The 14960-nt window shown below is 37.4% G+C and overlaps 1 protein-coding gene across 11 annotated transcripts in view; it reads right to left on the bottom strand.

Moving 5' to 3' along the window:
- Positions 1–14960, bottom strand: part of Zdbf2 (zinc finger DBF-type containing 2) — a 45226-nt gene that overhangs the window by 15765 nt on the left and 14501 nt on the right. For 6 of the 11 annotated variants that reach the window (XM_074071550.1, XM_074071545.1, XM_020181151.2 and 3 more), the window contains exon 5: positions 2071–2198. In XM_074071550.1, coding sequence (XP_073927651.1) covers positions 2071–2198 — 128 coding nt within the window. Of the gene's footprint in view, positions 1–2070; positions 2199–6900; positions 7036–9887; positions 9980–14960 lie in introns of all 11 variants that reach the window. The other 5 variants (XM_074071553.1, XM_074071554.1, XM_074071551.1 and 2 more) reach the window with 5 other exon arrangements.

Genomic DNA, 14960 nt, shown 5'->3' with positions numbered 1-14960 from the left:
TATCCAGACAAGGGAGGAACAGAGGAGGAGTTTAAAAAAAAAAAAACCATAAATGTTATAATCTAGAAAACTTATAAACAAAGTAATATAGCATTGGTATGAAATTTTTTAAAAACTGAAAGAACCAAGTGGTATTCAAAATCAGATACACATACATAAACACACAGACTTACAAAAATACAGGGATGAGATTATGTTACAGGTGGTAACATTTTATATCAGCAGGGATAATTAGAGATATATTTATAAAAATTAAGTAGAGTCCTGCCTCCAATTACATATAAAAAATTCCACGATGGGGGTTGGGGATTTAGCTCAGTGGAAGAGCGCTTGCCTGGCAAGTGCAAGGCCCTGAGTTCGGTCCCCAGCACCAGGAAAAAAAAAAAAATTCCATGATGATTAAAAATATTTATAGGAAGAAACAAAAATATAAACATAATAGGAGTCATAAAGGAAATTTCTCCTTAGATCTGATTACATTAAAATGCCTAAGTTCTATATGGAAAAAAAGAAAAAACATATACAACTAAAAGATAACAGATTGTAAGACAGTATGTGACAGTATGTGTACAAAGGACTATTTAAGCTATCATATCCAAAATATACCAATAAATCAACAGAAAAATGGGCAAAGCATGTAAGCAAACAATATACAAGACAAAATATGGCCTATAAATATACAAAAGAAGTTCTTTTTTACTTGTTTTTAAAAAAAGGCTAATTAAAAGAGAGATACTTTTTTGGTATACTATGTTTGGAGGAGGGTAAAACAAGGTTGAGACTCCCAGTGTTAGGAATGTCACGGAAAGAGCATACTCATATCCTGCTGGTGCCAATATAAATTAGTCTGGGCTTTCTAGGAAGTGTCTATCAAGGATTTAAAATGTCCACACATAATTTGAGTAACAAAATAAATTATAAATAGTAACAGAACAAAACCCAAATAAAAGAAATATACATGAGACTATAATGATAAAAATTAACTGAATAAATAAACAAGAGAACAATCTATTTTGGTTTACCTTGTACACCTGGGGCTGCAAACTCACTTTCATATGAAATACGATTTTACAACAGTGTTGTTCTTTAATATAGGACAGGACATTAACTCTTAAATGTTATCAAAATATACTTATTTTTTAATGACCAAAACAAACTGATACCTTAAAAAAAAACACCAATATACTGACAATTATAAAGAGACACAATTTTATTTGTTATTTCTACCGAGTTAAGCAAGCTGTTCTATTAATGTGGAATTAACTTAGCTTTTAACTTTTTACTTTTTTGACTATTCTTACTCTGCTTCTTACCTTTATTTTCTTTTTGTTTTTTTGTTGTTGCTGTTCTCTTTTTATTTATTTTTTTTGTTTTTGCTTTTTTTTTTTTTCATTTTTCTTTTATTATTCATATGTGCATACAAGGCTTGGTTCATTTCTCCCCCCTGCCCCCACCCCCTCCCTTACCACCCACTCCGCCCCCTCCCTCTCCTCCCCCCCCCAATACCCAGCAGAAACTATTTTGCCCTTATTTCTAATTTTGTTTTAGAGAGAGTATAAGCAGTAATAGGAAGGAACAAGGGTTTTTGCTGGTTGATGCTTCTTACCTTTAAAACATCTTTTTGCTCCCACCTTTCTTGTCCCTCCCACCCCTAGTTAATCCTTTGACACACTGACTAAACACCTTAAAGATATATAACTATTTATTGATCTAAGACTTTGGAAAATCATCATATAGTCCATATCTTCTGCATTGAAATTTCTTTTCTTTTCTGTAGTATTGGGGATAGAAACCTTCTACCACTGAGCTGTATTCCCAGCCTCAGATTAAAATGTCCTTACTTAAGCTAGAAAAATTTAAAACTGTAAATGGAAGTTACTAGGTAAATTTTCACTTGAGAGATGGGGGTGCAGCTCAGTAATAGAGCATTTGCCTACTCCTAAAGTAAATTTTTATCTACTTTTGTATTTCTTAATTCCAGGGCACATTTACAAAGTTCTGAAACAGCAACACAAACACCAGTTGTAACACAGAACTTTGTGGTAGTATTCCACTGAGTGGTTACCTTACCTGCTGTCTTGGTAATTATATGGGTGGTGTCGCAGTACATCCTGCAAGAAGCGTTCCATCAAACTGTTGGGACATATTCGACGTCTACTCTGTCTGGTCAAACTTCTGTGCTGAGCACTGAACAAATGCTATAAAGAAAACAGAAAGTGAATAATTTTAAATGAGAAACAATCATTAGTGGTGAGAATTTTACAAAATGGATTCATTTATATATTCCTGGTAGAAGTATACATTGATACCTTTTTCCATACAAGAATTCTAAAATGTACATCTAAAACCCACAAAAGTATCTTTCTCTTAAATACAGAATTATATTTCTCCAAATATATCCTAAGAAAATGATACTAAGTGTGGATACTTATGCCAAAAAAGGGTGATTTCTATCAGAGCATGTAACAAAAAACCAGAAACTCCCTGTCTAATAATAAAATCCTTCAATTATTATATGCCCTAAGATGTAATATTGTGTAGCTGTCTAAAATAATACAAAGAAAATTTAACATGGAGAAATGTTACGTATTAAAATAAAAATGAAGGATGCAAAAGTCACATGCATGGTTTTACCTCAAATTACCATTTAAAAATATACAGACAAGTAAATGGAAGAAAATATACCAAAATCTTAAAAGCATTTATATGTATGGTATGGTTATGGATAATTTCAAATTTTAATAAATTCTTCTATTTTTCAATGAGCAAATAATTTTATAATAAAAATCTGTGAAAAGAGAGAACAGGGTTGGATCCTTGTGCTAAAAAACAAAGATTAATTCACAAAAAGCCCTTCACTTATTTTTCCTTCAGAGATTAAGAATCCTGAAGGCAGGATTCTTTAATGTAAAATAAATACATTAAGTTCTTCGTCTTGTCCACAGTTAAAAAGACTCTGCCTTTACTAATGCCATTTAGTGGACTGGCAAACAGGGTGGGAAAGAAGTCTGATGCAGACTGAGACATATGAAATACCAAATGCAGTACCATTCTGTTTACATGGTAACCTCAGTGAGAATAGAGACCTCTTTTGACACAAAGACACTGGGGCACAAAAAAAGTTAAATTCCCCAAAGTTATGCCAGGATTTGAACAGTAAGTTTAACTCTAAAGTTACGTTCTTTTTATTGTTATGCTAGCACTAATGTTATTTATAACTTAGTAACATGCTTTAAATTTAGCAACACTTGAGGAAAATTGTGTCTTTCATATCTCGAAGTAAATGTGCTAAAAGAGCTTACATCAGGTTGCTAGCTCCTGACCACTATTATAACTCTTGAAATTATTTCCTTCCTGTTGTTCTATAATTGTTCTTCCATGTTGTTCCATAGTGCTATCTTGGTCCCAATAATCATCTAAATTATCACAATCTCAAAATCTTCTTGAAACAAAACTCCCCACCATCCAGTACCCATCACCAGAGCGCTAAACTACTGGTAGTTGAAGGGGACAAGTACACAAGAGAACAAATAAAGATTCAATTAAATCCAACCTTGTCCTCTCTCTGCCAGGCAATCTGAATGGAAAACTGCACTTATACAATTTGCAGTAAACTACCACACTATAGATATATTCCAGATGGGTCAGTTCCTTTAGAATTTTTGAATTGGTATGTAATATACACAAAAACACAAATCATATACATATAGCTCAATAAATTATCAAAGTAAAGACATCCATAACCATCTATCCATGAGAATAAGTCCTAGAACTCCGATGCCCATACAAATCTAATATCCCTCCCTCTTCCCCCAAAGTAATTATTATCCTAATTTTAACACTATTTTAAAAGGTTCTGAGATTTATATAAATGGAGTCATACAACGTGTATCATTTTACATTCAGCTTCTCGTGTAACACTTTATTTATATTCTTCCAAATTAGCTGCAATCTATTCATCTTCAGGTCTATTCCATGTATGAATGTATCGTGTTTTATTTATCCATTCTGCTCTTGATAGATTTGGGGCTGCTCCCAGTTTTGGGCATCACACAGAATGCTGCAAAGAACCTTCTTCTATGTCTTTTTAGTGCTAATACACACACATTTTTGTAGAGTATATTACTAGGAGTAGAACTTCTGAATCATAAAGTATGCAAATATTCAGCTTTAGTATTCACTGAAGGCCAGTCTTCCAAAATGGTTGTACCAATTTATACCTCTTCCAGCAGCGTACCACAGAGTATGTATCGAGGAAGAGCAACAATGGATATTATCAAGTCTTTTTAATTTTAGCCAAAGTAGAAGGTGTTCAATGTTATATCATTGTGTCCTCCACATGCAATTTTCTGGCCATCTGGATAGCCTCTTTTATGATGGATCTGTTCAAATCTCTTCCTGGTTTGGGGGTGTTTTTTGTTTTTTGTGGTACTGAGGCTTGTGGTACAAGGCCTACACCTTGAGCCACTCCACCAGCCCTTTATTTGTGAAAGTTTTTTCGATATAGGGTCTCACGAACTATTTGCCTGGGCTGGCTTTGAACCACGATCCTCCTGATCTCTGCCTCCTGAGTCGCTAGGATGACAGGCGTGAGCCACCAGTGCCCAGCCTTATGTTGTTTGTTTTGAGGGCAGGTCTTGCTGTCTCCCAGGCCAGCCTGGAACTCTCTATGTAGTTCAGGCTGGTCTCAAACTTGAAATCCTCTCGCCTCGACCTCTTGAGTGCTGGGATTACAGATGTACACTACACCACAGCATCTTCCTGATTTCCAAATACAGGGTTTTTTTTTTTTTTTTTTTGCAGTACTGGGGTTTGAACTCGGGCCCTCACGCTTGCTAGGCAGGCACTCTACCACTTGAGCCACTCCACCAACCCAATGTCCTCTTTGTTAACATGTAGAAATTCCTTATCTATTTTGGACACAAGCTCTTTGTTCAAGCATCATCTTTCTCTCTTGAGAGAGAAAGCCTTCTGTTGTCTCATAACTTTGCTGCAGCCTGCTGTGTGTTGTCTTTCAGTGCTCTTTCAGTTCTTCCTCACCTAAGTCATGAAGACTTTCTCCTATTTGTTTCTAGAAGCTTTACTATATTACCTATCACATTTACATCTATAACTCATTTGGAATTAACCTTTATATACAGGGTGATTCAATGATAACATATCATTTTTCTTCCCAAATGGACATCCAATTGACCAACTATCAATTATTGAAGGGAAGTCCTGTCTTCACTTCTCTGTAGTGTCACCCTTGTCACAAAACAAATACCCATGTAGTATGTCTTGTTTCTGTAGTTTCTGTGTTTCCATGGTCTTTCAAATTCTGCACCAAGACTGCACTGTTTGAAAGTCTTGAAAGGTTTGAACAGCTGCACTGTCTTAATAACTGCAGTTTATAAGTTTTGATATCTGCTTTTCACTCTGTTCTTGAATATTATCTTGGTTTTTCTTAGCTTATTGCATTTTCTTGTTTGTTGTGGGACTGGGGTTTGAACTCAGGGTTTCATGCTTGCAAGGCAGGCATTCTAAGCCACACCTCCAGTCTATTTTTTCCTGATCTTTTCAGAGATGGGGTCTTGCAAACTATTTGCCTGGGCTGGCCTCGAATTGCTATCCTCCCAATCTCAGCCTCCCAAGTAGCTAGGATTACAGGCGTGAGCCACCAGCGCCCAGCTTTCCATATTTATTTTTGATTGGCTTAATTTTCATTAAGAAAACTTTCTGAGATTTTCATTATAGTTTCATTGGATAAATATAACAACTTGGGAAGAACTGACATTTACAATATTGGTTCTTCCAATCCATGAGCATTAAGACTTCTCTCAATGAGCAGACTTTCTTGTTTGTTTTTAAACTGGTACTAGGGATCAAACTCAGGGCCTCAAGCATGCTAAGCAAATGCTCTACCACTGAGCTACATCCCCAGTGCTCAATGCTTGTAGATTTTATATAAACATCTTATACGTATTTTGTTTAAGTACTCCTTAGGATTTGGTGTTCTTTGGTATTACTGTAAATGGTATCTTCGTTAAATCTTATTTTCTGCATGGTGTTTGCATATAAAAATACAATTTCTTTTTCTGTTGGTCCACCAGCTATGTGTACGTGCATGCATGTATGATTTGCCCGTGTTGCCCAAGTGGTCTCAAAATCATGGAATCAATAAATCCTCCTGCCTCAGCCTCCTAAGTAGGTAGGACTACCAGCACACAGCACTGCACCCAACTCCAACAGCCTTTTTAAACTCATTAACTCTAATAGTTTATGTGGATATCTTTTGGATTTTCTATTTCCATAATCATGCGTGTAAAAAATAACAGTTTTCCTTCTTCTTATCTGACCTTTATCATTTTAATCTTTTTTTCCTTACTTCTGTGGCTAGATCTCCAATAAAATACTGAATTTTTTTTCTTTTTGCACTGCTGTAGATTGAACTCAGAGACTAACACATGCTAGGCAAGCACTCTGCCACTGAGGCTCATTCCACCACCCACAACTCCCAGTCACTGAATAGTTTTAATTTAACTCAAGCATTAAATCTATTTTCACTTAACACATCACTTGGATATATGTAACTGAAGTTTTTTAATCTGTTTTAATTATTCTTACCTACTACACAATATTCTTTTTTCTTTTCTTTCTTTCCTTCTTGTGGACTCTGCTTTACTATTCTAACTTTCCCCTTTCTGTTAACTTGGTAGTTATACTACCTAATCTACTAGAGTAACAAATTATAATAACCCACCCTGAACTATTAAAGTCTAAAATTACTTGCTATCTTTATTCTCTTCACGAACAATGTAAGATCCTTAGATATTAACTCCATTTACTGCCCTCCCAACCTATATGGCATTGTTGTTAATCCCACAAAACATTATTTATTTAGATTGCCTACATATTTACCTTTCATTGCTCTTCATTACTTCCTGTTAGCTCTGAGCTTCCATCTGGAATCATTTTCCTTCTGCCTGAAGAACTCCTTTTAGTTTTTCCTTTAGTGAGGGTCTGCTGGTGACAAATTCCCTTAATTTTTGTTTCCTGAAAATATTTTTATTTCACCTTACTTTTAAAAGATATACTTAAGTGAGTAGAGAATTCTAGGTTGGCAGTTGTTTTCTTTCTTTTGGCTTCCATTGTCTCTATCGAATAATCCACTACATCTAAACCCCATATTTCTTCACTGCCTTAATAGTTTTCCAAAGTCTTGAAACATATATTTTTTCCATGCGGTCATAGTTAATATAAATTACCCTGGCTGTTATCAACAGATTCTTTTTTTTTTTTGGCAGTACTGGGGTTTGAACTCAGGGTCTACACCTTGAGCCACTCCACCAGTCCTTTTTTGTGAAGGGTTTTCTGGAGATAGGGTCTCGCGAATTATTTGCCCGGGCTGGTTTCAAACCGCGATCCTCCTGATCTCTGCCTCCTGAGTCGCTAGGATTACAGGCGTGAGCCACCGGCGCCCGGCTAACAAAATCTTTTTAAATGTCAATTTAGTGCAAAAGTATCCAAATTAATAAAAATTATTATTGTAAATGTGAGGCAAAAAAAATTGCACTAAGTGCTTATTGAATAGAAACCATAGTTAAAAGAATTAATGTTTTACCATTGTCAGAGGTTCGACAAAGTAGTCTTCTAGTCAAGTAATGAAATAACTTATTAATTATGACAGAAATACTAATCAGAGTCTTGAGATTTATCTTCTGCCTCCTCATATTTATGACCAGGAGCATTAAAAAGTATTTTGTTTAAAAGGGCAGAGGGGTAAAAATCACAATAATCAAAATTTCTTAGTATGAAATTATGTGATGAATACTACTAAATAAAACAAATGCCACCACACAGCAGAATTTTTACATATTATACACTTATCTTAAATATCATCTAAGATATAACAGGTTAGCATAGCAGAACTAGAACACTGTTACATTACCACTTAACCTATGACAAATTTGGACCATGAAGAAAAACTTGAGACTCAGCTAAGTTAAAGACCCTCATCAGAAAACTGTAGCTACTATTACCACAAATATTTATGTTAAAATCTCCATACACGATTCTTCATAAACTCTTCCAACAAAAAGAGAATAGAATGCTACTCAATTCACTGTATAAAGCTGGTATTGCCCTAATACCACAATCACAAACAGACATCACAAAAGAAAACTACAGACCAATATTCCTTACAAATACTTAGGTAAAATCCTCAACACATTATTAGAAAACCAAATCCAGCAACATGTAACAGGGTTGTACACCGTGACCAGGTGGGAGCTATTGCAGAAATGCAAGACTAGGTTAATATTCAAAAATCAATGTGGGGCTGGCGGAGTGGCTCAAGTGGTACAGTGCCTGCCTAGCAAGCATGAGGTCCTGAGTTCAAAACCCCAGTATCACAAAACAAGTCAAACGATATAACTACTACAGACTGCCCCGAGTCCCCCCAAAACTTGAATGTTGAAGTTCTAACCCTTAATGTGACTACATGTGAAGATAAGGCTTTTAGAGTATATTAAGGTTAAGTGGAATCTGAAGGGTAGAGTCTTAGTTTTGATTGGCTTGGTGGCCTTATATGAAGAGAAAGAAGAGCATCCTTTCTCTCTCACAAGTGAAGACACAATAAGAAGGTAGCCATCTACAAGCCCTCAACAAAATCAAATCAGCCAACAGCTCGATCTTGAAGCACCTAGGCTTCAGAACTATCAAGAAATAAATTCCATTTGCTTCAGCCATCTGGTCTATTGTATTTTATCATGACAGCCTGAGCTAATACAGTAATATACTCTATTAATAGACTAAAGAAAAAGCACATAATTATATAATAAATGCAGAAGAGCATTTGACAATGCCTACACCTTTCATAACAAAACTCTTAAGAAACAAGGAATAGGTCATTTGCAATAAACCACAACTAACATCATTTGCAATGCTGAGCTGTCTCCGTAAAATCAATGGAGACAAGGAAGTCCATGCTCATGGCTTCTATGCTCCTATTCAAAGGTGATTATCCTGGAAGTTCCAGCAAAGGAAATTAGGTAAGAAAAAAAAAATAAAGATATTCAGATTGGAAAAGTAGGAAAACTGCTTTGTGGAGGACATGATCTTACATATGGAAAATCCTAAGGAATCCAGAAAAAAAAATTAGTAGAGTTAACAAGCAAGTTCAGCAAGGTTGTGTGATACAAGCTCACTATTTTAAAAAGCTACTGTAGTCTTGTACGCTAGCAAGGAATGATCCAAAATGAATTTAAGAAAACAATTCCATTTACAACAGCATCAAAAAGATTAAGATGGTAGGGAAGTGGCCCAAACAATGTAACTGTAAAAATGATAAAATAAAAAAAAAGAGTAAAATACAAATGAACTTAAGTAATGCAAGTCTTAAACACTGAAAACTACAAAACACTGTTGAAAGATTCTAAAGCTCTGTAAAAATGGAAATACACATTCCCTGCTCATGGATTGGAAGACCTAATAATGAGATAGACACTCCTCAAACTTATCTGCAGATTCAATACAATCTCTATCAGAACACAGCTGCCTTTCTGCAGAAATTGACGAGGTAACCCTAAAGTACACAAAGAAGTACAAGAGACACAGAATAACCACAACAATCTTGGAAAAGAGGAACAAAGTTCGAAGACTTAAACCTTTGAATTTCAAGACTTTATACAAAGATAGAGTAATCAAGACTGAGAGAATGTCAGGAAGATGGCTAGCTAGAGGTGTCCAACAAGTTTCCCTGTGACCGAAACAAAGCACAATAGCCATTTCACCAGAGTGTAAAAGGCAAAGCTCCAGAGTGAAGTGGGAATAAGGCAGAGGCACTGTGGAGTAAGGACTCTTCTGACAGCCTTGTGAAGAAGGTGTATTAGTCAGCTTTCCATTACCTGAGATATTCAGCTTACAAAGAGGAAGGGTTTACTGAGGTCCAGTTTTGGAGGTTTTAGCCTGTGACTGGTTGGTCCAGTTGTTTTGGGGCCTGTGGTAAAGAAAAACATCATAGTGGGGAGGCAAAGCTGTTCACCTCAAGATTAAGAGTAAAGAGTTGGAGTCCCAGTGTCCCCTTCAATGACCAGAAGACCTCTCACTATATTCTACTGTTTTTAAGTTTCTACCATCTCCCAAGAGTATCAAACTCAGAATCAAGTCTCTGACACAGAGACCTTTGGGGGGGCATTTAAAATCCAAAATACAGCACAACTAAGCACATACCTACTGTCCATTCTCTCAACATCAACCCTGAATTAAGATGGACTTGTCGCCAGGCACCAGTGGCTCATGCCTGTAATCCTAGCTATTCAGGAGGCAGAGATCAGGAGTATCTCAGTTTGAAGTCAACCTGGGCAAATAAAGTTAAGACCCTATATTGAAAATACCCAACCCAAAAAGGCCTGGTGGAGTGATTCAAATGGTAGAGCACCTGCCTAGCAAGCTTGAAGCCCTGAGTTTAAACCTCAAATACTACCAGAAAAAAAAAAAAAAGAAGATGGACTTGTCATGGCAGAAGGCCTCCCACACAGGCCACAGACACCTGAAACATTTACTCCTGGAGAAACCTGCAGCCCTACAGGTACTGGGCCCACTATGGGAAGCTGCTGGGTTACCACACCAGCATTGCCCCACAGAAAGAGCCAAGCCCACATTGTGCTGTCCCTTAGCCAAGAGCCTACTGCAACTCTTACCCAAGCACCTAATGCAAAATTCCATCCTGACATTTCATACTTGCAGGGAAGTTGTCCACAGAAGCTCGTTGACCTAGCTGTGCAAATCAGATGGGTGGCCCACCCAAAGTCAGCTTGACCCAAAGAAGGTAGGTCCTAAGAAGCTCATCCCACAGAGGCCCCAGAAAGCAGTGGGGTGCCCTATCCATCTTCTCACTAGCCTGGGAATAGCTGGGTAGTCTGTCAAAAATAGCTTGATCCACTAAGGCTGCTAGAAAGCAGCTGAGAAAGCCCTGCCCATCCTACAGAGGCTCCAAGAAACAGTCCACTTCTCAACCCATCCTGAGAAATTTGGTCAACTGAGGCCCTGAAAAGCAGATAGGCGACCCCCCCCACACACTCGATCCCAGGAGGCAGTCAACTTAAGCAGGTTGGCCCTTGAGACCCTATAAAGTCAGTGCAGCTCTCAGACACTGACAGTAGACCTCTTCTGGTGCAAACCAGTCCCCACTTGGCCCTCATACATTGACAGGCAACCCAATCCACTACCAGGGACACTGCACCAGACCCACCTGGGCCCACTGAAGCAGACCCACTTCTGCCCAACTCTTCGAAAATATTAGACTGTGCCTCCACTACTGTGCCAGCCACACCTCATGTGCTCAGGTCCAACAAAATGGCCTGTGAGAACCACAAAAACTGACAGATACATGCACCCAGAGATGCCAGTGAACCTACACTACCTAAGAAAGCCACATTCCAGAAGGCAATGCAATTCTAAAAGCTCTACTTCTAGGTTACTATGACACTTGCAGGCATCACCAAAACTGATTCCAGCAGAAGGTACACAACATCAAAACGCTGACCTGGAACCAAGGCTTTACCCAACCAACCCCCTAGGGTATATTGCCAGCAAAATGTCTTTTACTATGAAAGTCAAATGTATAAAATTGGTGGACACAACTGATTTGCAAGTTGCACAAGCATCAATGCAGGACATAAAAAGCACGAAAAACGAGGTGACATGATGCCTCCAAAGCAGTTTAATAGCTCTCCAGAAGCAAAACTCAAACAACAGGAAATCAACAAATTGCTTGAAAAAGAACTCAAAATAATGATTGAGGAAATTCAATAAAATATAAGAGAATGTAGAAAGATAAGTCAATGAAATCAGGAAGACAATCCATGATCTCAATGATGAATTCAACAAAGACACAGAAATCACAAAAAGAACCAAACAAATATCGGAGCTAAGAATTCAGTAAATTGTCGGGCGCCAGTGGCTCACACCTATAATCCTAGCTACTTGGGAGGCTGAGATCAGGAAGATTATAGTTCAAGGCCAGCCTGGGAAAACAGTTCCTGAAACCCCATCTCCAAAATAACTGGAGCAAAATGGACAGGAGGCTTGGCTCAAGCAGTACAGAGCCTGCTTTACAAGCACAAAGCCCTGAGTTCAAATATCAGTCCTACCCCACCCCCAAAAAAAGAATTCAATAAATTAAAAAAAAATACACTTAAGGATTTCAAAAGCAGACTAGATCAAGTGGAAGAAAGAATTTCTGAACTTGAAACAGGTCTTTTGAAATAACCCAATCTAGTAACAACAAAAAAAATTTAAAAAGAATGAAGAAAAGTTGGATGTAGTGGCACACACCCATAACCCCAGCATTCAGGTGGCTGAAGAAAGAGGACTAAAAGTTCCAAGTCAGACTGAAAAAAATCCCTGCCTCAAAATTAAAAAATAATAAAGACTATGAGGTGTAGGGGCAATGACTAAGTGACGAAACAGCTGCATATGGGCTTTCCAAATGAGAAGAGAGAGGAAAGAGGATAGAAAAACCTTTTTGAAATTTCCCAAATTTTGTAATGATATGGACATTCTGATCTGGGAAGATCAAAGGACTCTAGCAAGCGAGATCCTCTATGACAGTGTGAATCTGGGATGCTCCCAAAGGCCCACGGGTCAAAGGCTTGTTCCTCAGCGTGGCAGTGTTAAACATGGTGGGAATTTCAAGAAGTGGGTTCTCATGAAAGGTCTTGGGTCACCAAGAGCATCTCTGCAAGGGGACTGTGGGGACCCTGTTGCTCCTCTCTTTTCCACATCTCAGCCATGAAGAGAACAGCTTTGCTCCATCACACACTCCCTGTCATAAACGTGTTGCCTCAACACAAGCCCATAAGCAATGGGGCCAACCAATCATGAACTGAAACCCCAAAAACTATGAGTTAAAATAAGGCTTTCTTCTTCATAAAGTGATTATCTCAGGTGTTTTGTTATAGTAACAGAAAGGTGACTAACACTCTCCCAGTCATATAATCAAGTCATATTATGAAGTAAAAGTAAAAGAACGTGAATGCTGGAGGCATGGTTCAAGTGGTGCAGCAAGGACAAAGCTCTGAATTCAAACCCAGTGCCACAAAAGAAGAGGAGGGTAGAATTCTAAAACAGCAAGTCACACATATAAGAACACACTGCTACACTAGAACAGACTTATCAGCCAGAAACCTTAGAGGCCAGGAAAGATATTCTTGGGGGAAAAAACTGCCAACTATGAATACTATACACAGCAAAGCTATCCTTCATCAATGAAAGATAAGTAAAGTCTAAAACAAGCAAAAAGCTGGGGATATCCTCCACTATCAGATCAGCCCTAGAAGAAAGGGTTAAGGAAGTCTTAAATTAGCAGCAAAAGGACAACTACCACTATAAAATCATAAAAGTACAAAACTCAACAGTAGTGCAGATACATAAAAAAGGAAGAGAATCAAACCTTATCAATACAAATAATCATCAAACCACAGCAGGAAGAAATGAACAAAATCTATAAAATGATCCCAAAAAATTAACAAAATTACAAGAGTATATATTTGCTTACCAATAAGCTTTACAATAAACATATTAAATTCTCCAAATAAAGGATACAGACTATCTGAATGTATAAAAAAAGACTCAATGACATGCTCCTACAAGAAACTCACTTCACCAGTGAAGTTACCCATAGGCTAGAACAGGGTAATGAAGATGATATGTGAGCAGGAATCAAACGCAAGCTAAGTTACACTCCCTCAGATAAAACAGACTAAGTCAAACAGTATATAAAGTGACAAAAAAGACTACTATATAAATGACAGAGATAAATTCAACAAAAGGAAATACATACACATGTGTGTGTGTTTGTGTCTGTGTGTGTATATGAATGACACATTGGTAGAGTACCCAATTATATGAAGCAAATTAGACCTAAAAGGAGAGATAGATTCTACATAATAGGAACTCAAAACCCTAATTTTATCTATAGACAGATCAACCAGACAAAAAGTCAATCAGGAAACATCAGAGTTAAACTTCATTATAGACTAATGAACCTAACAGACATTTACAGAACACTTCCTCCAACAGCAGCAGAACATTTTCATCAGCACATGAAACATTCTGCGATTTGGCCACAGGATAAGTCTCAACAAATTAAAATTAAAATAAAAATCAGCATATGTACCTTCTCTGACCAGAATGGAATAAAGCCAGCAATCCACAAGAGTAACTTTAGAAATCATATAAGTAAGGGGCTGGGCATGGTGGTACATACTTGTAATCCCAGCTACCTGAGAAGCCGAGATCAGGAGGATTGTGGTTCAAAACCAGCCAGGGCAAAAAGTAAGCAAGAACTCATCCCAATCAACAAGCCTGACGGCACATGTCTATAATCCTAGAGGCATAGGAGGCATGGGTAGGGGGGTCACACTCCACAGACCACCCAGGCAAAATCTTGAGACTATCCAAAAAATAACAAAAAAACAAAAAGAACTGAGGATGTGACTCAAGTGGTAGTGCACCCGCTATCAAGTGATAAGATCCTGAGTTCAAAGCCCAGTACCACCAAAAAAAAGAAAGAAATTATACAAGTTAAACTACATGCTCTTAAATTGAACAAACAGGTCAATGAAGTCAAAAGAAAATTTTTAAATGTCTTCAAACAAATGAAAATTTAAACAACATACCAAAACCTATAGAATAAAACAAGAGCAGGACTGAGGGGAGTTTATAGCAGTAAGTGCCTATATAAAAAAGAAAGATTTAAAATAAATGACCTAACAACGCAACTCAAGGAACCAGAAAAGCAAGAACATATGAAACTTCTTCTAACAGAAAGAGGTAAGTACCAAAGATCAGAGCATAAATTAATAGAATGTTTGTGTGTGAAAGAGAGAGAGAGAGAGAGAAAGACAAAGAAGAGACAGGATTCAAATAAAAATCAAGAGGGAAAAAGGGGGCATCACAACTGATAGTACAGGAAT

Source organism: Castor canadensis, chromosome 4 (assembly GCF_047511655.1).
Source record: "Castor canadensis chromosome 4, mCasCan1.hap1v2, whole genome shotgun sequence".
NCBI classification, from domain to species: domain Eukaryota; kingdom Metazoa; phylum Chordata; class Mammalia; order Rodentia; family Castoridae; genus Castor; species Castor canadensis.
The sequence above is the reverse complement of the archived record's forward strand: the minus strand, read 5'-3'. Positions and strand labels throughout refer to the sequence as shown.